At 49.3% G+C, this 27,017-nt stretch overlaps 1 protein-coding gene across 1 annotated transcript in view; it reads left to right on the forward strand.

The window, feature by feature from the left end:
• The first annotated feature begins 493 nt into the window (after positions 1 to 493).
• LARP1 (La ribonucleoprotein 1, translational regulator) overlaps positions 494 to 27,017 on the forward strand; it is a 61,768-nt gene continuing 35,244 nt past the window's right edge. The window contains exon 1 of the mRNA XM_024995265.2: positions 494 to 1,381. Coding sequence (XP_024851033.1) covers positions 943 to 1,381 — 439 coding nt within the window. The 5' untranslated portion in view covers positions 494 to 942. The remainder of the gene's footprint in view (positions 1,382 to 27,017) is intronic.

The raw sequence follows: 27,017 nt of genomic DNA on the forward strand, positions 1-27,017 counted from the left end.
AGGGGCCAGGCCTATGGGACGCAAGTGAGGCGACAGCACCCCCACCCCATCATCCTGTAAGCTCAGGGTGATATTAATGACTCCTTCCCTAGATTCTGGAGCACCCAACCTAAAGAGCGCGAGCAGGCCCCGCCGGCCGCGTGGCGCGGTCCCATGTGCTCCACCTGCGGACGCTCTCACGCGCTGGCTCTTTAAGACACTTCCCCCTCTTTATACCACCCGGTCTCTCCTACCGGGCTCGCTGACCGGCCCCCCTTCCGAATTGCATCAGGCACGTGCTCGCCCCCGTCCGGTTTGAGTACCCCTCACCCACCAGCCCAGGAGGTGCGCCGAGGAATTGGAGGCCAGGGGCGGGGCCAGGGGCGGGGCCGCAAGGCCCTGCGCGCGCGCTCCCGCCGCCTTCGCCCGCCCGTCGCCCAGGGCCAGCCCCGGCGGGCGCGCCCCCGTCGCGCCGTCCCCTCCCCTTGCCCGCTGCGTCGCGAGGCGCGCGCCCGCCCGCCGCCTGCCGCGGATCGCGTGGTCAGCTCGGCTCGCCGCGCCTCTCCCCCGTCCGTCCATATTGCTGCAGCCCCCGTGCCGGGAAGCCCGGGCCACCCCGGGGGCGGGGGGGAGGGAGGGACGGGACGAGAAGCCTGCCAGGCTCGGGGTGGGGGCTCCTTGCGAGGAACGGGCGGGGGGGGACGCGCGCCGAGGAGGCCTGGACCGCAGAGTGGGGGGCCTTCCTCTCCCCCACCCCCCCCGCCCCGCCAGCGGGCCTTGGATCTACGGCGGCTGCATCCGACCGGGAGGGGGGCCGCGCCTAGCGTGAACCCCGACCCTTCTCCGCCCGGACTGGGGCCCAGCGCCCCGGAGGAAGGCGTCGCGGGCTCTCTGAGAGCCAAGTTCGAGGCGGGGGAGGCAGCCTCGGGCGCGCCCGGCTTCTCCGGGGGGGCGGGCGCGCAGATGGCCACTCAGGTGGAGCCGCTACTGCCGGGGGGCGCCCCGCTCTTGCAGGCCGAAGATCACGGGGGTCTGGTGAGGAAGAAGCCGCTGCCGCCGCCCGAGGGCAAGGGAGAGCCCGGGGCGAACGACGTCGGAGGCGGAGAGCCGGACGGCGGCACCCGAAGACCTCGGCCGCCCTGCGCCAAGCAGCACAGGGAAGGTACCGGGCAGCTGGAGCGCGAGAGCCCGCGGCCGCCGCAGCCGCCCGGCGCCGAGGGCCTGGCCGTCAGCGACGGGGAGGAGGGCGGCGGCGGCGAGCCGGGCGCTGGCGGAGGAGCTGCTGGAGTCGCGGGCGCCGGGCGCCGAGACTTCGTGGAGGCCCCTCCGCCCAAGGTGAACCCGTGGACTAAGAACGCGCTGCCGCCGGTCCTGGCCACCGTGAACGGACAGTCTCCTCCAGGTGGGTTTCTGTTTGGTATTCCGGGACCGGGGGCCTCTTCCGGGGACATAGGCGTCCCCTCCCCCAGCGGCCTCCAGGGCCCGGGGGTCCGCCACTGGTCGTAGTGACTCGGGTTTTTTTTTTTTTTTTTCCCATTATCTCTTGGCTAATTCAGGTCGCCGTGCCCTGCCCCCCTCCCCCCAGCACACTCGGGAACCTGCCCCTGCCGGAGGGCCCGGCCTCCGGGAGGCTACGGCCACCGCCTGGGCCGCAGCGGTTAGTGGGCAACGGCGTGGTCCCGGCCTATCTCGCGGGGAGAGGGGTGGGCGCTGGTTTCGGTAAAAGGGCCCTCTCCCCCCCTACCGCGTGTCGGTGTGAGAGACGGTTTCTTGCCTGAACCTTCCTTGGGAAGCCCCCTCCACCCCCCCCCCCCCCCGCCCCGTGTTCGTTTTGGTAGCGTTGCTATCGTCCCCGTGTTGTAAATGTTTAATGAGTATATGTCATAGGCAGCAAAACGCCCGGCGATGAGTGCATACCGACCACACGGATTCGGGATTTAAAAGTTAACAAGTTTGTTCTCGAGTAGATGGTGTTAGGCGGTAGAATGGCCTTGGGCGACGGCTCGAGGGGTCGGTTACGGGGAGAATGGGGTGAAGAGGAAACCCAACGTGTCATTGAATTCGGTGCTTTCCCTCGCCTGATCCCGGGGACCTTCCGCCTTGAGAGGGAGCCGGATGGCGAGTGTGCGGGGCGTCCAGTGAGGGGAAATGTGAGGCTAGTAAGGGGGCTTGCAGCGACGCGAGGGGCGTGTGGCGGCGGGGGAGGGAGTGGCCGGGCCAGGCCGGACGGGCGGGTGACAGTTGGGCGCCATGCGCCGCGCCGCCGGCCCGCGGACTGCTCGCGGCCGCTCGGCCTGGGCGTTCGGCGGTCGTCGCGGCGCTCGGGGCGGAAGGCGGGTGCGGGCGGCGCGGCCGGGAGTGTGCGTGTGCGCGGGTGTGAGTGCGCGTCCCCCCTTCCCGGCATTCCTCCGCAGCCGGGACAACGTGGTGCCTCCCCGCGCGGCTGGCGGCATGTGACCGCCGAGCGGCGCGCCCTCCCTCTCACTCCTCGACTTCTTTGGGTCCTTTCGGACCCGGCCCCTCGGGGGAGGTGGGTGTGCGGGAAGTCCCCGCGGAGCCTTGTTAACGGGGGAAGGAGGGTAAGGAATATGGAGTCTCCGCTGGGCCTTCCTTTGCCGAAAATAGATCGTCGCCTTTGGTGGGGGGCGCGCCCGCCCTGCTCCCTTTGCCGGGCCGTAGAGACACCATGGGGCTGGATTCTTGGGTTCAGGATCTTTTTGCAGTGAGCGGGTATTAAAACCCAATTGGAGCTACTACGATGGCCTGTGGCCATAGCCCTACGGCTTTTTCAGAACTCCTCCCCTTCTGCTTGAGACTGACTGGTTTAAACCATCAAAATGGGGAAAGTTGAAAGGGCAGCTTAATGCTTTCACATTCAAGGGAATAGAATCCCTCGTAGTCCCAGGGAAACCAGAACACCGAATTCTGAAAATGGCATGTTGTAATTTTTATTTCTTTTTAAGATTGCTTCATTTGGGGGAGGGGACCTTTGGCGTTTACTAATAGTACCTCAAACCGTGTTCTCTTCCTTTTGCCCTCCTCCCCTTCCCCCCCTTTTCCTTCCAGAACCCTCTTATGCAAAGGGCAGTGCTGAAATCTCCATTTTCTTGCAAATCTCTCCTGATCCACCCACGGAGGGAGGAAAAGCAATTTGAAGATACTCTTTGGTCCTTCCCCCCTCTTTAAACTCAGAGGGGTATAATCATCCGCAGGAGAGAGCACTCCTCAGAAGTTTAAATGGGGCTACTCACTCTGGCTGCTGCTGCTCTGCTAATGGTGAACCTGCCTTGTGGGTTTTAAATCAGCCATGACATCAGGTGGTGTTGGATGCCTGAGCTGGCATTTTGTGCAAGTCTAGGGGCCCTTGGTAGGGTGCGTCACCGGGGTTATTGATCGTGGGAAGAAGACAGCTTGGCTGGCATCTCTCCTTTACCTCTGAGTAGAAAAGCCAACTTGCTTTAAGTGCCCAAAGCAAAATTCTAAGTCCGGTAGACTTACTCTGTTCTTGTTAGGCAAGAAAGTGTCTTGTCTGCTCATTAGTTTTGAACCTTGAGAATAGTCGTCGACAGACAAACTCTGAATTAATGCAGTAGCTTCTCCGTTTAAGCCTGTTGTTAGGCCTTGAATGCTTTTTGAAGGAGAATTTTGTGGTCAGGGTAGATAGTGGCCCTTTCTTTGAAATTTACATGGATCACTAGCCCTTTTCCAGCCCTGATTTTATTTGGATAAGTTTAAATGTGACACCAGTGGAGTGGCAGTGTGGTCTTGGGAAATTTTGTGTTCTGTGATGCATATGTTTTTGGTGCCTCCTAAGTAAGCCAAAAGCTTTCCAAAGCTTGCTGCAAACGCCTATTTTTAGCTTCCCTTTTGGCTCAGATGCTAGTATTTTAGTTCTTTAAGAGACACACACGCAGTAACTAGTAATAAAAATGTTTTGTGATATCCCCCCTTTCTTGCGGGGTTCTCTGTTCTGGTTTAAGTGTCTGTCTTAGTGGTTTTAAGTTTTGGGATTTGCATTTTGGCTTTTTGTATTTCTCTCCCCTAGAATGTTTTGAAAACATTAAAATTTCTTTTCCTTATCCTAGCCACAACTTTTTAAGTATGAGAGAGGCAGGATGTCTCATTTACAAGAAGAAATGAGGGACTTCCGTGATGGTTAAGACTCCCCGCTCTCAGTGGAGGGGGCCCAGGTTCAATCCCTGGTCAGGGAACTAGATCCCATGTGCTGCAGCGAAGGTCCTGTGTGCGGCAACTAAGACCTAGTGCAGCCAATTTTTTTTTTTTTTTTAATGAAGAAGATAGCAAAGGTTCTGATGTCAAAACTGCTTGGGTTCGAATGCCAGCTGCTTAGCTGTGCTTCATTGGACAAGATAATTTAACCATTCTGTGCCTCAGCCTCCTTATTATATTCTAGAAATAAAATTATTTATCTGCCTCAAGGGAGCATTGTGAGCATTCACTGTGATGGTACGTGTCAAGTATTTAGTCTGGTGCCTGGCATGTGTTTGCTGTTACACTGTGTCTGGGAGACTGAAACTTTGGGATTTCCTGGGACTTGTTCTGGGTCTCCGTTTTCTCCACCTGTAAAATTGAGGGGGTTGGAGAATGGTGTATTGTCCTTTTCTGGTATTTTATCAGTACTCCCTGAAATATATGGGATCTGTCTCCTTAAAAGTAGACCTTTGCTTCTCCACAGACGTGAAGGACATAGTATGGATAATCTTAAAGGTTGATGATTCAAACAATTGCCTACTTTTACTTTGGAATGTGTTACAACGAATGTTTTTAAAATAAGTTTTAATTTATCTGCCTTTCGTAAAAATTAGCTTTTGGCAGAGTGTACATGTGCTCTTTAGGGCTGTGGGCAAAGGCGAGTCTAACTGAACTAAACATTTGCTGTGTTAAAAGCTTTTTAAAAATCGCTGTGACTGGTACACATGTAGTAGGTAGAGACTTGAGAGTGCATTATCCCCACAAACTTCCAGCACCCCTAGCAGGGAATAAGTGGGTGGATTGTGTGACACTTCTAACTTTGTGTGATAAGAAAACGAACCATTGCTGTGATCTTTTTCTTTTCTCTTTAAAGGAGAGTTGGGGTCAGGCTCTGAGACTTGCATGTTTATATTCTGGGTATCATTTTTTTTTTTTTTCCCTGTGTCCCTTTGAAGTACAGCTAACTGGTGGCATGAAATAAAAAAGGATTATAATCCCAGCTAACCCCAGGAATCTTGTGCCACACTGAACTGGCCCCAAATAAACCTCCACTCCCAGTCTCCATTTCCTTCCTGTGTTTGGGCCCTTTCCCATCTTCTTGACCCACCAGTCCCACAACTGGCGTACTAGGTGGGGCATTGACGGGGATCTAGGGTATCAGTCAGTCTTCACTGCATGAAGACCTCATGGTGTCAGAGCTACTTCAGACCCTGGCTCCTTCCTTCCCCACCACTAGAAGTGGACTGGATGGAATTAAACAGTCTGTAATTTTGAATCCCAACTTTGTTCCTAACTTCCTGTGCAGTCTTGGGTAAATAACTCAGCCTCTCTAAGCCATTGTTCCTTCATCCTCAAAATGGAAATAGTAATAGTAACTGATTCATAAATATTTAGTGTGATATTTAGCTTAATGTCAAGTATAGAGCATCTAATAAGTGCTAGCTGTAATAAATCATCACCATTATTAGGGGTGTTCATTTTGCATGTAATTCTGCTTGTGTCCAACTTTGTGGGCATTAGCAACCCCCAAACTCTCTCTGAGCCGGTGTTTCTTCATTTGTAAAATAAGAGAATTGGAATAGGTCTAAATGTCTTTAGTGTTTTTAGTATCAAAAGCACTTTTTCTCTGATAAACCCCTTCCTTACAAAAGAAACCAAAGTAGAGCTTTTTGATTTGTTTTTAATTGAGATATACTTGGTTTATAATATTTATGTAATTTTCAGGTATATAGCAGTGATTCACAATTTTTACAAAGCAGAGCTTTTTATATGTGTATGTTTATATCTGCCATTGTGGTTAAGAATTTCAGTTTTGAATCCAAGTTCTGTGAAGGCTGGAGATGCACTTTTCTGGCTTTAGGAACCTAAGCCAGTTGCTTGGAGGTGTATATCAGAGCAGCCTGTGTAGCAGCCAGGCATTAGGTGCCTTACAGTGAATGTGATAACAGAAAGTACACAGTGCTGTCTGTAAAAATTGTGTCTGCCAAATAAAAATTGAACCCACATCTAACAGAATCATAGATCTGTGGGGATAGAAGAATACATTGATGGGCCATGAGGTAGCCGTTATTCAGTTTTTGAATGTGAGAAACTACAGGACAGATTATTTTGTTAGTAAATAAGTGGCGTTAAAAAAATAGAGCAAGGACTTCCCTGGTGGCGCGGTGGATAAGACTCCCATCTGCCAATGCAGGGGACACGGGTTCAATCACTGGTCCAGGAAGAGTCCACTACCATGGAGCAGCTGAGCCCGTGTGCTCCAACTACTGAAGCCTGCGAGCCATAGAGCCTGGGCTCTGCAGCGAGAGACGCCTGCGCACCGCAGCTAGGGAGTAGCCACTGCTCGCCGAGACGAGAGAAAGGCCACTTGGAGCAACGGAGACGTAGCACAGCATAAATAAATAAATGAATAAAACGAAACTAGTGAATGTAACAGAAATGGACTCAGAACAAACTAGTGGTTACCAGAGGGGAGAGGGGAGGAGGGAAGGGCACCGTGGAGATAGGGGATTAAGAGGTACACAGTTAAGAGAATACAAACTATTATGTACAAAATAAGCTACAAGGATGTGTTGTACAAACACGGGGTATAGCCAATATTTTATAATAACCATAATGGAATTGTTTAGTTTATTGGAGAAGGAAATGGCAACCCCTCCAGTATTCTTGCCTGGAGAATCCCAGGGACAGAGGAGCCTAGTGGGCTGCCGTCTCTGGGGTCGCACAGCAGCAGCAGTTGCTAAGTAGTGTATGACTCTGTGTGACCTCGTGGAGTCCACGAGACTCCTTCTGGCCATAGAGTTTCCCAGGCAAGAATACTAGAGTGGGTTGCCATTTCCTTCTCCAGGGATTGTTCTGAACCAGGGACTAAACCCACGTCTCCTGCATTGGGAAGTGGGTTCTTTACCACTGAGCCACAGGGAAGCCATAAATGGAGTATAACTTCTAAAAATCATGACTCACTGTATTCTTCACCTACAACTTATATATATTATTGTACATCAGCTTCAATTAAAAAGTAAATAAGCATTTTTAAAAGAGGGAACTGTTATGGATGAAGAGTTGAGACATCAAGTCAAATGCCTTGTGTGGATCATATTTGAATCCTGATTCAAACAGGTTATATAAGAAGAAATTTTGAAAGTGTAGATATTAGGAAATTATTTGTCAAGTGTAATAAGGGCATTATGATTATTTTTATTTGTTTTAAACTCCATAGCTGGTTATATTGTACACCTTTTGGTGAAGAACTGTTATGTTAGCCTTTATAAAGGCGGGCTTAAAGCTCTTTTCCTATAGTTCAGACCACTTTCTGCTCTCATAAAGAAAGCATACAATCGAGACACCCTTTGAAGGGGAGAAGGGAAGGAGGCCTTCCCCAGAAACCTGTCCCTTGTTCTGGGCAGGGTGTTTGAGTTTTACACTCACTGGGAGATAACATCTGCTGGGGAGGGAGAGATGCTTTGGAGGTGGTGTGGGGCCCTGGGCAGGTAGGGGGTGGTCTCTTTAGTTCTGAACTCTGAACCTCCCTCGGGGGTGGAATCTCTTGGCTGACCCACTGCCTCTGTGCAGTGGGACCTAGGTTAGAGTAAGCATTTTAGAGCTGTTACTCGGCACTCTTTCCCTCCCAAAGGAAGGGAGATGAGGTGAAGCAGTGGACTCGAAACCACAAAAACCTCTTCAACATGGAGGGCTTGGCAGATGGGACTGCCCCTGTTTGCAAAATCCAAGACAACCTCAAAGCGGGTAATTAGGGTGTTGGGGCCTCCAGAGGGCTCCCAAACCTCCCTGGCTGGTCCAGAGTGATCTAAGGGAGTAGCCAGGAGAGGACAGCCTTACTTGCTGCTAAGTCACTTCAGTTGTGTCCGACTCTGTGTGATCCCATAGATGGCAGCCCACCAGGCTCCCCCGTCCCTGGGATTCTCCAGGCAAGAACACTGGAGTGGGTTGCCATTTCCTTCTCCAGTGCATGAAAGTGAAAAGTGAAAGTGAAGTCGCTTAGTTGTGTCTGACCCTCAGCGACCCCATGGACTGCAGCCTTCCGGGCTCCTCCATCCATGGGATTCTCCAGGCAAGAGTACTGGAGTGGGGTGCCATTGCCTTCTCCGGCCTTACTTGCTAGAGGTTCATAAAAGAAAATAAATTTTGATACCTGGCTAATAGAAGGACGGGAAACAGGGTGAAGGGGCAAAGGGGTAGGTGATGGGATTTCAGTCAGAACGTGCTATTTCTCTTGTTCACAGAACAGGACTAACCCCTATGCTGAGGTGGTTCCAAGGATCAAATTGATACCTCGTTATGGGGTAGCCCAGTTCACGACTTGAAATGTCCCACACAGATGTAAGTGGTTTAGATTCCAGAAGATGCATTCCAAAGCCAGGTTCAATTGACCCTTGAATAATATGGGTTTATGCTGCATGGATCCACTTATGTAGATTTTTTTCGGTAGATACTCTAGTCCTACGGTCTCTGCTGTCCGCAGAACCGCAGATGAGAGCAGCAGCAGATACCTGGCACAGCCTATAAACTTATAAGTGGATTTTTCACTGAGCTAGAGGTTGGTGCCCTAACCCCTGAGTTGTTTGGGGATCGACTGTATATGTGTCAATAGTTTGTGGTAATTACCCATTCTGAGGGGTTATCCATGCCTTTGCTAAGTGAAGATTGATAATTTGGAGGTAGCCTAGGGTGTCTCCGGAGAAGGCAATGGCACCCCACTCCAGTACTCTTGCCTGGAAAATCCTGTGGATGGAGGAGCCTGATGGGCTGCAGTCCATGGGGTCACGACTGAGTGACGTCATTTTCACTTTTCACTTTCACGCATTGGAGAAGGAAATGGCAACCCACTCCAGTGTTCTTGCCTGGAGAATCCCAGGGACGGGGCAGCCTGGTGGGCTGCCATCTATGGGGTTGCACAGAGTCGGACACTGAAGTGAGTTAGCAGCAGCAGGGTGTCTTCATGAGGGATTTTCCCAGAATCAGAGGGACAGTCTTGATGGGATCTTTTCTTCTGGCTGTATCTTTGGACTGACAAAGTCTTAGGTGTGAAAAGTAAGGAATGTGGGCTTTTATGATGAACTTTGTAAAGCTGTCCACATAAATCTGACATACAGTGAGAAACTTCACCCACTTTAGTTTGAGGTGTTACTGGTAAACCCAGTTGGAGCCTCTGTCTGAGGCCTGGTGTTCAGGGAACTTGGTATAACCCTCCATCTTTGATGTGGTAACCACCTTCCCCTCTGGACATACATTCCAGCAACTCCAGATAGCCTTCTCTTTTCCTTGCCTTTAAATGAAGTTCCAAGCGTTTCAGAGGAACTGAATTCAGTCCCATAGTCGCCGGGAGCCATCTCGATACATGGTCCACCTGAACCCTGTATGGTTTTAGTCTCCCTTTGACATACACTAGCTTATTGAAACTCTTGATAACCCCAAGATAAGTAATAGTGATATTGCAGTTATCGTTCGTAATCTTCTCAGCAGACACTCTTTTTTAACCCTGCTTCACAGATGAGGAAAGTGAGCCTCAGGAGAGGTTAATAAGCAACTGTCCTCATTGCTCAGACTAAAAACCTTGGGGTCATTCTTAGCACCTCTTTCTCTGTTGCCTTATATCTCGTTTACCAGGACATCCTTTTGGCTTCTAAAAACTGTGACCAAAAGTAAACAGGTAACTGAAGTGGGGCTAAAAAGACCGCCTGCTGAGCAGATTACAGAGGATAATTGCAATATCACTATTACTTACTTTGGGGTTATCAGGAGTTTCAGTGAGCTAGTGTATGTGGAGAGGAGACCAGAACAGGTCAACTGTGACCAAAGGTGAACATTTTTACCACCTCCTCGGCTGCCAGCCTGGTCCATGTACCACTGCTTCTCACCTGGAAGGTTGCAGAGCCTCTACCTGGTGTCGTGTCACTCCTGCTTTAAGTCCTCTCACGGCTTCTATGCTATGCTATGCTAAGTCACTTCACTCGTGTCCGACTCTGTGTGACCCCATAGACGGTAGCCTACCAGGCTCCCCCGTCCCTGGGATTCTCCAGGCAAGAATACTGGAGTGGGTTGCCATTTCCTTCTCCAATGCATGAAAGTGAAAAGTGAAAGTGAAGTCGCTCAGTTGTGCCCGACTCTTAGCGACCCCATGGACTGCAGCCCACCAGGCTCCTCCGTCCATGGGATTTTCCAGGCAAGAGTGGAGTGGGGTGCCATTGCCTTCTCCACACGGCTTCTATAGTGGAGTGAAAATTCAGAGTCCTTAGAGTGTCTTCTTAAGCTGACTCCCCAGACTTCCCCTTGCCCCGACCCTGAGCTCTGACTGCATCTTTCACCACTTTCCCCCTCCAACGACGTGACTCTTTGCTTTTCCTGGAGCATGTTGTGCTTCAGGGCTTGTATTCTTCAGTGCTGTTCCCCCAGATAGCCACGTGGACCACGCCCTCAGTTTCTTCCGGTTCCTGTTCCATTCCCTGGGATGGAGAGGCCTGCCCCTACCACCCTGTATTAACTGGCAAACTGCGTGCACCTTATGCTGTATCTCATCCCTCTTACCCTGCTTCAGTTTTCTTTTTAGTTTTTATCACTGTTGGATAAGGGTCTTTGGTATTTGACCACTGCTTTATTTCCAGCACCTAAACATGCCTGGCACAGAGTAGGCAGCTCAGTGAAGGTTTAATTAGTGAATGAATGGATGAATCTCATACTTTTAGCAGCGTCATTCATATTTTGAGTCTGGTGCAGAGGATACCATAGTGAATAATAAAAAGTTGTGTTGACAGCACACACATTCTCGATGCAGTATGGAAGATGCTGTGTGAGACTGTGGGATTCTTTGGGAGTGCAGCAGGGGGCACCCAGTTCAGTCCAGGTCAGAGTAATTGTTCTGGAGGAGGCAGTGGCTAAACTGAAATGGGAAGGACAGGTAAGAGTTATCTGAGAAAAGACCTGAAAAAAGGACTCATTCTTGGTTGAGGAAAGGCCGAGAGGTTCAGGGAACTGAGTAGCTCCTCGTGGCTGTGGTATAAATTCCGATTTTAACTGGAGGGCAGTGGAGAGCTTTAGAAGATTTTAAGTGAGAGTCAGGTTTTTGTTTTTGAAAGTTTGCTTTGGCCACATGGGAGAACCTCTTAGGTTAAGAATAGATGATTTGGGGTTTCCTGTCTTATCCTGTGGGGCAAGGTTCCCAGATTAGAAGGGAGCAGACTTCTGAGACATTCCTGAAGTATAGGTGTAGGACAGATACCGGTTGTCATCCTTCAAGGATAGGGAGCAACTCCAGCGTATGGGATTTCTCTGACCTTTCAGAAGGCCAGCGTAGTTGGAATGCAGTAGCTGGTGACTGGCCTAGGCTGAGTCCACGCTTGAGCCAGGAGCCCTATCTTGCTTGCACTGCTGCAGCTGTTTAGGCGGGAAGAGGAGGCAGCGGCCCTGAAGTAGTGGCAGAGGGACAGGCTTCCATACAGGAGTCCCCACCTCCACCTGGGAAAATACCTATGTAGGGGACTTCCTAGGGCCGCAGTTGGACTGTCTGCCTCCAGCCTCTGTGCAGCTTGGCTTGGTGGGCTTTGCCACACATAGCTCCGGGCACAAGGTTTTCTTCCCATCAGAGCCACCTCCTTTCAGCTGAATTCGAGCCATTTTTACACCTGAGCTAACAGTGGGTTTGCATCTGCCCATAGGCAGTCTGAGTTTCTGAGAACAGTGGGCTTTTGAGAGCCAGGCTTACCCTGACTTGTGGCCAGTTATCAACTCTGTTCCTAATGCTCTGCACAAAGGGGCTTAGATGTCCTTATCTCCCTTTCAGAGGAGGAGTATTTACAGCTGGAAGGGACCCCGGAGGTCCTTGAATCTAACTAAACCATTCGTTTACAGGTTAGGTACTTCCGGCCCAGAAAGGAAATAGAGTTGCTCAAGGTCACAGTCAGTTCAGAGTACGGCTGAGACTTGAACCCATGTCTCTTTGCTCCTATTCCGGTTTTGTTTTCACTCCTCTGGAGGCAGAAGTAGAGCGCTGACTTCGTAGTTATCCAGTTTGAGTTAAGCCCAATCACCTACCGAGTGAGTGCCCTCAGATAGGTCGGTAACTTCTGGCTTCAGCAAATGGAGTTATAACTGGAGTACCTGTGTCCTAGGATCACAGAGTGTGCACCAGGTGAAGGCGAGTGCTCAGCTGAAGCCTGGCAAATAACAAGTGATGACCGCTCTAAGAGTGTCCACGGTTCCTCTTTTGAGGTCTTGCATTTGACCCAGGTCTTCAATTTGCTAACAGAGGTCAAATGCTAAATCTTCTGTCTTCCTGGGTCCTCTCTCCCCCTCATCCCTGTTGCTTGTCCTGGGGATACACAGGAAGGCAGCCCATATCGCTTAGAGCCAGCCCTTCCTACCTGGCCTAGGCTGGTACACAACTTCATAGTGGAGGGGCATTTAAGGAGTCCCTGGGGGCTATAATCCTGCCGTGAGAAGCCCACGTTGTGGCACTTGGGAGTGCCCTAGTGGTAGAGTGTTGGTGAGAGGACAGCTCAGGTGCTTTGCAGTGAAACCCTCCCGCTCCATCTTTGGTATCTTTCTGCAGCTTTGGATTTGTTTGAGGGAGTGGAGGTCTCTTTGCTTTTCCTGTTCTTTATATATCTTTACAGTGATAGTGGCTCAGATGGTAAAGCGTCTGTCTACAATGCAGGAGACCCGGGTTCAATCCCTGGGTCGGGAAGATCTGCTGGAGAAGGAAATGGCAATCCACTCCAGTACTATTGCCTGGAAAATCCCATGGACAGAGGAGCCTCGTAGGCTACAGTCCATGGGGTCGCAAAGAGTCGAACACAACTGAGCGACTTCACTTACATACTTACTTACAGTGATATGAGGAAGAGAGGCCAATTATGTGGGTGGAATAACCTAGTTTGGGTTTTGTCCACAGTGGAGCCGAGTGTTAGGGGGCGGAGTTTGGCCCTGGTGAGAGCCCCTTTGGCCATGGTGAGAGCCCTCTGGATGCTACTTCTGGGGAGTGGGAGCGAGACAGGAAATTAGGAACACACAGAGGCGGCTGCTCACTGTGACGCATGCCCCTTACTGTGAATAGGGGATGGTTGAGAGACTAGGATAATTTTTCCCAGACCATCAAAGCTTGGGGTGGGTGGCAGTGCGGTTGTTCTAAAGTACAGCATTTGAACAGACCTGCTTCAAGTGGCCCTACAGGTAAAGCTCTGATGGCAGGTGGGAGGTGGAGGCTCATTAGGTTTTGACTCTGGTCAAGGAGTAGCTTTTAGCAGTGCCCTCAATGGATTCAGCTGCTACTGTAGGTCCTGGGTTCCCTGTCATGGTGATAGAACTTAAAGAGTTTGGATGGCAGTTTGCTCTAGGGTTCTGCAGCTGTAAATTGGCAAAGTACTTTTCTAGATTGATTCATTCTGAAAATTTTTGAGCACTTGTTAGGTATCAGGCTCCAGAATTCAGGGGTAAACAAGACACAAAAGCCATGATGGGACTTTTGTCTTGAAAGGTAGAAGTTACACATGTTTATTCACTCTGCTTACCACCTCAGATCCAGTTCAGCCTCCTAACAGAGTTTGATTACCCTTCCATTTAAAAACAATTTAAGCATCTGTGTTTTAAAATCAAGAAAATGTATCTGGAAACCTAGAGATTTTTTGGTTTTTCTTTTGAAACTTAAACTCTGAATATACAAAAAAAAAAAAATGAATTGTCTACTTTAAATGAGTCAATAGCATGGAATGTGAATTATATCAATAAAACTGTTACGGAAAAAAATGAGAAGACCTGGCCACACTGAACCTCTGTTCCTTTATGACGCACACATCCAGCGGCAGGATCTAGCTTTAGTCTAGGTCACCTGTGTGAGGTCTGTGAGCTCAGACTCTGTGTATTTTATCATACAAGGGAGAGGGGACAGCAGTCTGTCCAACCCACAAGCTGAGGCATGTGCTTATTGGAGAATCAGAGAGGAGAGGGAAGAGTTCATGGGCAGGAATTGCAGTCCTGGAGGGGGTCTCCTTATCCACCTTTCTGAGGTAGAGTGGATATGATGGGAGACAGGACACGCTGGGCATTTTGGCCTGAGGGCTCAGGGCAGAAAGGGAAAGCTTTCTGAATGCTGAAGAGTGGGCTTGCCAAGGAAACATGGTTATGTTAGGCCCCGTTGAGACTTCACTCCCTTTCCAGCATCTTTGAAATGGGTGTAGCATCCTTGATAACATTCTCCAAGGCCCTTTCTAGCTCAGATACCCTTTGGGTATGAGAGCAGCTAAGGCAGATGTTACTGCCTCAAGCGGAGTGGGGAGGATGCTGGCTAGAGGCCTTGTGCCTGCCTATTCATGATCCTACTCTTTGGGCAGTGAAACTAAAGCTCACAGGAGCACTGAATTCACTCTGGGGCAACTGACACTGAAAAGAAGCTTCTCTGCGGCAGTGGTGGGTGTGAGCCCTGTAGGATAGGGCAGAAGAATTGGGGACCAGCTTTCTAGTCCCAGAGGTTTGACTCATGCGCTGAGGCACCTTGGGCGGCTGACTGAACCTCTTTGGACTTCCTTTCCCTTTTCTGTAAATGAAAGCGGCCAAGCCAAAAGACTTTTCAAGGTCCTTTCCCACAGGATTAAGTTCTGTGTATCAAACTGGAGGTAAGGTCTCTGGTTTGAGAAAGATTTTATCTGATGGGGATTGCTTTCCCCCACATGATAGGACCAACTTTAGAGTGTCATCCCCAAGATCTTGCCCAGGGCTGTGGGATTCTTCTGCTTAGGCATTCATTCTGCCCTAGGCTCTAGGGGAGTTCTGGGCCAAGGGGAGTGCCCCCATCAGTGTGCACACAGTGGTGGCCCATCCTTGGCAGGAATGTTGTTGAGAAGATCCTGACGTCTTGAACCTGGTTAGATGGGGCAGTTGCTAAGACTCCCCTTCTGGCCTTGAGACTGAGCCTAGGCCTGGTGGAGGCCACAGTGCAAGTATCAACCAGTTCAGTGAGACAGTAAACCAGCCCATCTCCAGAGATTGTCTTTTTTTATTTAGTGTGTATGTGTGCGTGTGTGACACAATTAGCAGATATTTTACGGTAAGCAGGTGTGATTTTGAGAATCACATTAGACTGTGATTTCCTCCCGTAGATATTTGGTAAGTTTTTACTCTCGGATTGTATATGTCTTCCTCACATACAGTGCCATTTCACTGTCATATGCCTGTCCATAACCTTTACTCTGGAATTATGTCCTGGCAGATCAGACAAGCATCATATGCCGCTCATTTGCCACAGAGGGTTTCAGATATCCCGTTTTTATTTGTGGCCCACCCTGGGGGCCTCCGGGCTTTCCTCAGAATATGAGCTCCTGCTCCACTTTCACCTGTTGCTCAGCACTGGGGCACTGCTGGCCCCTGAAAAGGGTGAGGGGAGTCCCGGAAAGGACACCTGGGAAGGGAGGCCCCTTCCTGGGGGAAGGGAACACCTGGATGCTGTTCCCCCTTTAATTTGAGGAAGTCAGGGGGGCCTTCCAAGGTGCATGGGCTAGAGGGGTGGATAGGGAAAGAGATTGTCTCTTTTTAAAAGAATTTTAAAGAGGTTTATTTGAGCCCAAATTGACACTGTAGCCTGGAACTATTAACTGTTTTGAGGGGAGGGAGATTTTGGCCACTTGGCATGCAGGATCTTAGTTCCCTGACCAGGGATTGAACCCATGCCTTCTGCAGTGAAAGCACAGAGACCTAACCACTAGACCACCTGGAAAGTCCCCTCAGGAGAGTCTCTTGAGTATTCAGAGTATTCACGCTTATCTAGAGAAGCGCTGGGACTTGAGCCTAACCTTTGTCTGGAAAGAACTAATTTGGCTGCCACCAAAGTGAAAATCACTCATTTAACACATTTATTTCAGGAACCCAAGTGTTAGACCTTGGCACTGTTGATGGAAAGAAGACAGAGGAGGCCTGCACTCACAGTTCACATGCTAGTGGAGTGACACGTAAGCCAGCAGGGTAGTTCTGGTTATCTGTTAATGCCTCACAAATCACCCCAAAGCTTGGTAGCTTAAAAAAACAGCCCTGGAGAGACTTCCCTGGTGGTCCAGTGACTAAGACTCTGCACTCCCATTTTAGGGGACCCAGGTTCAATCCCTGGTCAGGAAACTAGATCCCATATGCTGCAACTGAGAGTTTGCATGCTGCAATTTAAGATTCCACATGCTGCAAGGAAAATTGAGAGATCCTGTGTGCTGCAACCGAGACCCAGCGCACCCAAATAAATAAAAAACAAAACAAAAAACAGCCCTGGATCCTGGTGTGTGTGTGACCTTGTGTGCCTCCTCCAAGAGTGGAGATTCTGTTTCTCCCAGCCTTGTGGAATTTCTGAGCTCAAACCCTGCTGGCCTTGAAAGCCGGATTCTCTGTGGGCTCCTTCTGTCATTGCTGGACTCCCAGGCTGCGAAACCTGACGTGGGGCTCAGAACTTTTACTCTTGTGACAGAACTTCTGTAGTATAATAATTATCCAGTTTGTGGGTCACCCACCTGGCAGGTATGGGAGTTGATTTTATCTCGATCACACCCTTCCTGCCATCTCCTTGTGGCTTTGTCTTTGGATGTAAAATATCTTATTTTGGTTGGTTCTAGCAGTGACATTGTACAGGAGACAGGGATCAAGACCATCCCCATGGAAAAGAAATGCAAAAAAGCAAAATGGCTGTCTGAGGAGGACTTACAAATAGCTGTGAAAAGAAGAGAAGTGAAAAGCAAAGGTGAAAAGGAAAGATAAGAGCATCTGAATGCAGAGTTCCAAAGAATAGCAAGGAGAGCTAAGAAAGCCTTCCTCAGCGATCAGTGCAAGTAAATAGAGGAAAACAACAGAATGGGAAAGACTAGAGATCTCTTCAAGAAAATTAGAGATACCAAGGGAACATTTCATGCAAAGATGGGCTCGATAAAGGACAGAAATGGTATGGACCTAACAGAAACAGAAGATATTAAGAAGAGGTGGCAAGAATACACAGAAGAGCTGTACAAAAAAGATCTTCACAACCCAGATAATCACGATGGTGTGATCACTGACCTAGAGCCAGACATCCTGGAATGTGAAGTCAAGTGGGCCTTAGGAAGCATCATTAGGAACAAAGCTAGTGGAGGTGATGGAATTCCAGTTGAGCTGTTTCAAATCCTGAAAGATGATGCTGTGAAAGCGCTGCACTCGATATGTCAGCAAATTTGGAAAACTCAGCAGTGGCCACAGGACTGGAAAAGGTCAGTTTTCATTCCAATCCCAAAGAAGGGCAATGCCAAAGAATGCTCAAACTACCACACAATTGCACTCATCTCCCACGCTAGAAAAGTAATGCTCAAAATTCTCCAAGCCAGGCTTCAGCAATACGTGAACCGTGAACTTGCAGATGTTCACGCTGGTTTTAGAAAAGGCAGAGGAACCAGAGATCAAATTGCCAACATCCTCTGGATCATCGAAAAAGCAAGAGAGTTCCAGAAAAACATCTATTTCTGCTTTATTGACTATGCCAAAGCCTTTGACTGTGTGGATCACAATAAACTGTGGAAAATTCTGAAAGAGATGGGAATACCAGACCACCTGACCTGCCTCTTGAGAAACCTATATGCAGGTCAGGCAGCAACAGTTAGAACTGGAAATGGAGCAACAGACTGGTTCCAAATAGGAAAAGGAGTACGTCAAGGCTGCATATTGTCACCCCGCTTATTTAACTTATATGCAGAGTACATCATGAGAAATGCTTGGCTGGATGAAGCACAAGCTGGAATCAAGATTGCCGGGAGAAATATCAATAACCTGAGATATGCAGATGACACTGCCCTTATGGCAGAAAGTGAAGAGGAACTAAAAGCCTCTTGATGAAAGTGAAAGTGGAGAGTGAAAAAGTTGGCTTAAAGCTCAACATTCAGAAAATGAAGATCATGACATCTGGTCCCATCACTTCATGGGAAATAGATGGGGAAACAGTGTCAGACTTTATTTTTCTGGGGCTCCAAAATCACTGCAGATGGTGACTGCAGCCATGAAATTAAAAGACGCTTACTCCTTGGAAGGAAAGTTATGACCAACCTAGATAGCATATTCAAAAGCAGAGACATTACTTTGCCAACAAAGGTCTGTCTAGTCAAGGCTGTGGTTTTTTCCAGTAGTCATGTATGGATGTGAGAGTTGGACTGTGAAGAAGGCTGAGCGCTGAAGAATTGATGCTTTTGAACTGTGGTGTTGGAGAAGACTCTTGAGAGTCCCTTGGACTGCAAGGAGATCCAACCAGTCCATCCTAAAGGAGATCAGTCCTGGGTGTTCATTGGAAGGACTGATGCTGAAGCTGAAACTCCAGTACTTTGGCTACCTCATGCGAAGAGCTGACTCATTGGAAAAGACCCTGATGCTGGGAGGGATTGGGGGCAGGAGGAGAAGGGGACAACAGAGGATGAGATGGCTGGTTGGCATCGCTGACTTGATGGACATGAGTTTGGATAAACTCTGGGAGTTGGTGATGGACAGGGAGGCCTGGCGTGCTGCAATTCATGGGGTCAAAAAGAGTTGGGCACGACTCAGTGACTGAACTGAACTGAACTGAGCAGGTTTTTTGTGTTGTTGGTGGTTGTTAAGCATTTGGTTGAGATTTTGGTGTTTTCTAAGAAGATGTCTCCACTGGAAGATTAACTGACCTGTCACACTATTTATGTCTTTGATGGTGGTTGGACTGCACGTCACAGGCCTGCAGGGCCTCTGTTGCCCAGCTTCAAGACCTAAGAAAGAGCCTGGAGTCAGCAACAGTAGTCGGTGGTTTAATGGATGGAGGGAGCTTTCATGTCTGAAGCAAGATCCTGGAGCCACACCTCATCGTGTGGTGGATGACATGGCAGGGCACACGGGCATCTTCACTGGGGTGGCGGGGGGTCAGGGGGGAATAGGGAAGCTACTAGTTATACCAAGAACAGCCCTTGTATTCAGTGATTTCATGGGATAGGAGTTGAACATGGCTCGCCCAGGCCATTCTTCTTTTCTACATGACAGTGATAGAGGTGACAGGTCCTGGTCTGCAGGGCCCACCGGAGCTTCACTCAACGTGTTTGCAGCCTTGATAGGGTGATTGGAAGGCTGCGTTCATCTGGAGCTGGAGTGCCTTCGGGTGACCTCTCCACCACTGTGATTTCCAAGCAGTAGGACTTAGTATCCATACACAGTGGCTTGGGGCTCTCAGAGAGTGTTCCAGGAGACAGGAAGTAGATGCGCTCAGTCTTCTAAGGTCCTGGGCCTGAGCACACTGATACAGTATCACTTTTGTCATAGTGTGTTGGTAGAAGTCACAGATCCCTCTGAGAAGGAAGGGGAGGGGACACGGGTCCTGCTTTTCAATGGGAGGAATGTCAGTTTGCTGCCATCTCTATTACTACTTGGCAGTTTCTGATAGTGGTGAGTGCTGTTAAAGGAACAGTAACTAAGAAATAAGGATTTGGGATTGTGTGGGTGAGGGTAGCTTCAATCAGGGTGTCAGCGAATACCTCTAAGGGTGGGCCAAGATGGGATTGATAAGGAACCTGCTGATGAGGAATAGCAGGTGCTAGGTGGGGATGAGTTTAGTGTTCTCCAAGGAACTGACCTGAGAGGCTTTTGGAGGCCAGCTTAAGAAGTTTGGGTGCTGTTCCGAAAGCAAAGAAGGAGGTGGCAGGAGCTGATTTTTCCATTCTGTGGAGAGTGGATTGGGGTTGGGGCAGAAAGGCCAAGTTAGAAGCAGGGAAACCCCGGGAGGAACTGCGGCAGTTATCCAGAAAAGAGATGGAAAGGAAGAGATGATGGCATAGTGCCTTGGGCCATTTGACTAACTTAATGTCCTGTCCTTGCCTCCTCCAGACTAGGTCAGTTTAAGAGGAAGTTTTCTGATTGCTATTTCTTACTTCCTCCTCTTTTCTCATACTGTCCAGGAGTCTCTTGGCCCCAGAGCCAGGAGGAGTGTGAGTGTTTTCCAACTTCCCTGCCCTGTCCCAGGCCCCATCCTTGAGGGGGAGGGGGAGTCGCATGGGCTCAGGCATGGTAAGGCCTGGAGATGGGGAATGAGCTCGATGTGGTCTCTCTTTGTCACTGTTTTCTGTTCCTGACTTGTCGGAAACTAGAGTGGCTTTTTTATTTCAGGTAAGAACTTCAGGGTGGGGTCAGAGTGAACTGACAGAGCTGAAAGTTGAGAGATCCCTGTTCTGATTTCAGCCTGGCTCTCACATTTCTCTTGGCTGGACCTTCAACTCTAACAACTTGTATGGAGGGATTGGATCCCATGCTCATGAATGCATTGTCCATCCTTTGCTGATGTGCCTTTATCTTGCCCTTGGGCTTAGCCGGGGGTCCTCAAACCTACCTCAGGGGTAGCTTGCCTTGTTGAAGACACATGCCCCAGGGAACCAGGCCAGATTGTCCAGAGCTTCCACTTCTCTCCTGATGAACAAAGACCTCACACACATCTAATTCATGATCTTGGTTAATATTCACATTCCCTTGGGATCTTCCTACAGTCCCGATCCTGTTTTACAGACCAGAAAACCATGGTTCAGAGAGGTTCAGGAATTTGCTCAAGGCTGCTTTGTAGTTGGTGGGATTCCAGCCCATGGCAGACTGAATCCAGACTTCTGCCTTACTTACCATCTGGGTTTGCATTCTCCTGGACCACAGAAATATACGTACTTCACCTGAAAAAAACTTTCTGGGAGAGAGAGGACCCACACAGATCTTCAGAGAGCAGGAATCTCTGCAGGCCCTAGTGGCCCAGCCTGGAGGTCCCAGCTTTGCCCGCCCTGGCCACCCTCAGTGGGTATGAGCCAGGCCCTGGAACTTCTGATTCTGCTGGGGAGCCCTGGCACCTCTTCCTTCAAGAGATGTTCCTCTTCAGCTCTGTCAGGCCACGTGCAGCCTGCTGGAAAGAGCCCTGCTGACCTTGTGGTTTCTGGGCATGGCCTCCCAGCCAGTGGGAGGGGTGGGGACCACTCTCTGTGGGCATTGGGAAGCTCTCAGGCTCTGGGTTATCAAAAGGGATGGGAAATACTATTATGTGTTGAGTCTTTTAACTTCTTTTGAAGGGGAGATCTTTTCAGCTTATTCAAGCAGCACCAGTTCATTGTAGGAAGATGTCAAAATGTGTTTCAGTGAAAATAAATCCCTTGATAATCTGTTCCACCAACCGCCATAAATACTACTAAGCCACGATACCTTTTTAGATCAATTGCTGCCTAATAAATACAGTGCAAGCCATATATATAACTAAAAACTTTCTAATAACCATATTTTTAAAAAGAAAGATAGGTGAAACCAACTTAATATAACCCAGCCAAGATAATCACAATATTTTCATTTCAGCATGTAATCAGTATAAAAATTATTCTTTATACTGTCTTTTAAATCTGGTATATCTTTTATACATTTACCTAAAGTGCTTACTTCTCAGTTCAGACTGGCTACATGTGTTCAGTGTCCACATGTGGCTAGTGATTACTGTATTTGACAGCATATTTCTAGATTTTTTCTTCTTGAGTCACACACTAGTATATTTTGTATGTATTATATATGCACATACCTTTTTAAAAAATAGGGCTATAATATTTTGTGAGCCAAAATTTTTCCCCAACTTAGAAACAGAGGCTTTCAAAGGCACTTAGGACCCTCAAAACAGGCTTGGTAAGGAGGGTCACGTCTTTCTGGTGAGGAAGGTTAAGGAACTGGCCAGTACTTCATTGCTGCCAGTGCAGATGCACATGCTCTGGTTCTCTGCTGGAGCCCCTGCTCTCCCACTGCCCCTGCAGGCACCTAGAGTTGATCTGTACCCTGTGTGTGAGCGCACGCACACCACTCTTTTGCTAAGGGAAGCAGGCCCACACAGGGGAAGCTACTGACCAAGGCTGTTGTACAGGGTGCAGCATTTAAAACCCAACACTCCCAATGCCCAGGTCAGTGCTCTTTCCATCACACTCAGCTGGCTTCCAACAGCTTTCTGCTTGGGTTTGCAACTAGCCAGAGCACAAAGCGTAGTCAGAGGTAAGAGCTGGGCAGAGCCCTCCACTTGGGTTTGTCCTGGGATGCCCACAAAGCCCACAGCACATCCCCAGTGGAGGCTGACCAGCAATGGGACAAAAACCAGCAGGGCCAGAGTGAGTGCAGAAGGGAACATGTATGGATTGGCCTGGGTGAGGTCAGGACTTAGAAATCTCTAAATAATTGGTTAGTTTGTCGAACAGTGCTGTTGCCCTAGTGCAGGGCCAGTTTCACACCAGACCACTTTTGTGGCAAGGACCTCATTTCTTAGCAGGTCTGAGGTTTGTAGGAGCCTGGTTTCATTTTTTTTTTTTTTTTTCTTCTTCCCCCACACCCAAATCTTTGCCTCAGATTTTCAGCCTGTAAAATGGGGCTGCATTCTAGGCATATCACTAGCCTGCTTCTGTCCACCCCTTGCCTCTTCATAGGAGGGCTGGGATGAGCAGCAGCCCTGGGTTGGGTTTCAGATTAAAAGTGGTCAGATTTCTGACGATTGGGGTTTTGAAGGCTAGGTGGATTCAGGATATCCAATCTTCCTGTCCCTTACTGTAGCACCAGCAGCCCCAAGCCAGGCCTCCAAAGGCTGGGAGGGGTCTGCTTCAGGTACCAGGAGTTGGCAGGTTTGTACTCCTCTGGGAGCTCTGAGGAGCTGAGGTGGGACACTGTCCAAGGTGGGCTGCGAGAGCTGAGGATTCTAAGCCACCATCCTTGATTACTCCTGGGGTGTAGTCTTACTCATCAAGTCCTTGGTTGGAACAGTTGGTACTGCCTTTGGTTAGACCTTAAAACTTTACGAAACACTTCTTTATTCTTATCTCACAGTGCCCTTGAGGTGGGTGGTAATTGGCCCCCTTTTATGGAGAAATTCCTTCTCTATAGGGTCATGGAGATGAAGGGAATTGCCCAGGGTCAGAATTAAAAACTGGCAGAGCTAGTCCTCCCACCCTTTTAAAGCACAACAAATAAGGAAAAAATCCAGGAGAGTAAAAAAAAAGATAAGCATCAGTCTGTTATTAAGTAAGATATTGCAAGGGAGGTATTTAGCACAGTGACAGTCATACTTAAGGGCTCGATAGTATTATAGCTCCATAACCATTTGTGGAAGGATACTTGACTTTATCGAATTGCCCTGGGCATAGCAGTTTGTCTGCTGAGCAGGAGAAAGGAGTGTGAGGGCAGTGTGGAAATGCTAGACTCCTGGCTGGGAGTGGAGAGGCTGCTGAAGTCCTCTGTTGGCTGCAGTTGGGCTTCCAGTTGTTCTGGCATGGTCTCTGCCATTCCAGGTCTTCCCTGTCCCAGCCCCTGACTTGTTTCATCACTGCCTTTGCCTCTCTGAGGTGGCAGCTCTTTGGAGATCCTAAACTTGAGGAAGGTCAGAGTGCAGTTTGGCTTTGGAAGCCATGCTGAGGTCATCTGTTAACCAAAGTCTCCTGGGTGGCACCAGAGCAATCAGGATGCTTGTGATGGTTCTGTCTTCTGCCTTGTTTCTTCAAGGGTAGAGACATGCGAGGCCCTTTAAGTGGTTGGTGCTGTTGGAGTGGAGGTTAGAAGAGGACTACACCTGGAAGCATGCTCCCCAAGGTGACCTAGTGCAGATGCTCTGACTCGGTCCTCCAGACACAAGCCTTTAGCTTTCTTCCCTACACTGGGCCAGCTGTTGATAGACCCTGAGCCCTGAGAAGGCCAGGGAAAACCTGCCCAAATGGAGGAGGTATTGCTTAGAAATGCTCTCAATTTCCTAAAAATGGCCCCCGCCTCCGCGCCCCTCCCCCGCCACCGCCAGCGTGGAAGCCCCACCTTACTTTTCAAGACAGAGCTTAAAACATGGTTCTTGGAGGGATGAGGGGGGCGCTAAGAAACATCCAATATTAAGTACCAATAGGCTCACCGGTGGAGAAGGCAATGGCACCCCACTCCAGTACTCTTGCCTGGAAAATCCCATGGACGGAGAAGCCTGGTGGGCTTGTGGTGCATGGAGTCACTAGGAGTCGGACATGACTGAGCGACTTCACTTTCACTTTTCAGTTTCCTGTATTGGAGAAGGAAATGGCAACCCACTCCAGTGTTCTTGCCTGGAGAATCCCAGGGACAGGGGAGCCTCGGTGGGCTGTCGTCTGTGGGGTTGCACAGAGTCGGACACGACTGAAGTGACTTAGCAGCAGCAGGCTCACCAGTGAGTGAGATGGGGTAGAAAAATTTGTCAGTAGTCTTACCAGAGATACCTAAACTTCCAAATAATAGCTAACACATCACTCCAGCACTCTTGCCTGGAAAATCCCATGGACAGAGGAGCCTGGAAAGCTGCAGTCCATGGGGTCGCTGAGGGTCGGACACGACTGAGCGACTTCACTTTCACTTTTCACTTTCCTGCATTGGAGAAGGAAATGGCAACCCACTCCAGTGTTCTTGGCCTGGAGAATCCCAGGGATGGTGGAGCCTGGTGGGCTGCCGTCTCTGGGGTCGCACAGAGTCGGACACGACTGAAGCGACTTAGCAGCAGCAGCAGCAGCAACGAAGACTTATGTGCTTCCCCAAGTACTTAAAAAATAGCAACTCATTTAATCCTCAGAATCCCAGTAGGTTAGAAACTGTTTCCATTTACAGAAATCCAGAGTCACTTAGATGGGAGTGGCAGAGCTGGAACTCGAGCCCAGGCTCATTCTTAACCATTGCACTGTCCCGCTGCTGGAGGAGCGGGTCTGGGCTGACCTTGGGGATGGAGCAGCCCAGTGAGCTTTCCTCCAGAGGCATCCATTCTGTAATTCTCACTTGTGTTTCTGCAGTTTGTTTTTCCTGGGCCTTGCCTTAATCTCTGAAAGAGACCAGATCTAAGGGTTGCAGGTCTTAACCTGGGCTGAGGACGGAGTGGTCCCTGGAGGGAAAGTGCATTGACTCGGCCACCACCCATGTCAGCTCTCATGTCAGTCATCAGTTCTTGGGCTGGATCCTTGTCAGTCTTACCCACTTCTGTATCCACAATACGTAGTATGGGCTGAATGGTGGTTGAGATGAAGAACATTTTTCACTGGTTACCAAACTGGAATTATAAATACATTTGTGACTGCTGTCCCTTCTCCTGCTCATAAAAGACATTGCTAATTGACCACAGGCTTTTCCTGAGTTTGTCTACTGAGGTTCCTCAGTACAGCATCCCAAGCAGTTTAGATCAACCAGTTGCAGGTAGAGTTCAGATTAAGGCTTTATATAAACTGAGCCCTCAGAGGATAGGGACTTGTTTACCGTTACTTCTCTAGTGCCTGGCACACAAAACCCCTCATGTCAGTGGTCACGTTTCATAATAGAGTGGCAGGAGCCCAGGGCTGACATCTTTAAAAACAAATTGATGTTCTTGGAACAAACCAGGAAGCTCACTGAGTCTCAGTTCTGTCTTACTGTGTCATCTGGGGAGAACCATGTCCACCCTTCCTACCTCAAACTGATATTGTGAGAGTTAGATGCAGTGATGGATGAGGGAGACCTTATGAACTGATTAGTCACCAAGGATACAGAAAGGGTAATTTACCTGAATGGGTAGCTTATGCTTTCTTCAGCTCTCCTCTGTGCCCTGAAGCAGGGCCTACATAAAACCTCTGCTTTTCTACTTCCCTTTCTGTCTCTCTAGTCTGTCTTTTATCCTGTGGGATCTCTGCAGTTTCCTCCGTCCTCCCCTTTCTCATCTGCTGGAGGAGGCAGAATTCTCCTGGGCTTGGTGTAGCCAGAGCCCAGGCCTTTGGGTTACAGGCCGCCCTAGAGCGTTGCCTTTGCAATAAAGAGTGCTCTGATTCCTGGCTGTGCTTTGCCCCTGTCCCCTGTCCTAAATGGCATTATCCTTGCCTGGCAGGTGAGCTAATAGGTTCAAAGAAGTGGATTCTGGTGCTGATGGCTTTAGTCCCTTTAGGGTCTGCTTGAGCTGGAGCCCTTTGGGATCTCCACCAAGTATCTGTCTCTGGCGGTACTGAGAGACCTAGGGTAGCTGGGCTTTCAGTTTCAGATCCTTGGTGTCAGCTCCCTTCTCACTGTGTGACCTTTGGAGCGACCCAGTCTCCAATAAAACTGGAATAGCTTCACCCTTGGGGGGATTAGAAAGTGCACAATAGGCCTATAGCAGGAGGCCTGAGGTAAATGTTTAGTAAGTGGTAGCCATTATTATTTAATGGATTCAAACCTCAGGGCACTGGGTGAGCAAACAGCAAGGTTTAGAGGGAGAATGGAAGCTGTAAGAGAGAGGCAGACAGGTCCCTTCAGAGCCTTCATTTCTCCTTGTAGCACAGCCATAGGTGGGAGCTCATTGTGAAACAACCTTGAGCTCAACCCAGACTGACTTTTGTGAACTCAAGTCTGTCAAGATACTTGGCTCACTTGTGGCTTCTTGGCTTGACCAGTCTTGGTTCCTGATGCTAGAGGTTGGATGGTGGGAAAGAGTGGATGGGCTCCTTGGTGCATCTCTCTTCTGACTGCTCTCTGTATATAATTAAAACTTGCTCGCTCCTGCTCTTCTGAGCTGGTTAATTCCTGTTTGCACTTCCAGTCCATAAGTGTGAGACCATGGATTGACACTTGGAGACCAGAGGTCCCTTCCTGCCAGTCTCACTCATTGGCGGCTCAGTTCTCAAATACTAATTGGCATCAGCATTGCACAGGAAACTTGTTAAAAATGCAGATGCCCATGCTTTGCCTCTCTCTGCACACTGCTTTTTTGGAGCTTGGGGGAAGTCAGGAATCTGCGCTTAACCCAGGTCCCCCACATTCTCAGGTGTTCTTAGCTTATGGAAGTGGTGTTTCAGTCCTGCTAGCTCAGGGTCCCTGTTCCCACAGTCATGAGGGTG

This window comes from Bos taurus, chromosome 7 (assembly GCF_002263795.3).
Source record: "Bos taurus isolate L1 Dominette 01449 registration number 42190680 breed Hereford chromosome 7, ARS-UCD2.0, whole genome shotgun sequence".
Lineage (NCBI taxonomy): Eukaryota > Metazoa > Chordata > Mammalia > Artiodactyla > Bovidae > Bos > Bos taurus.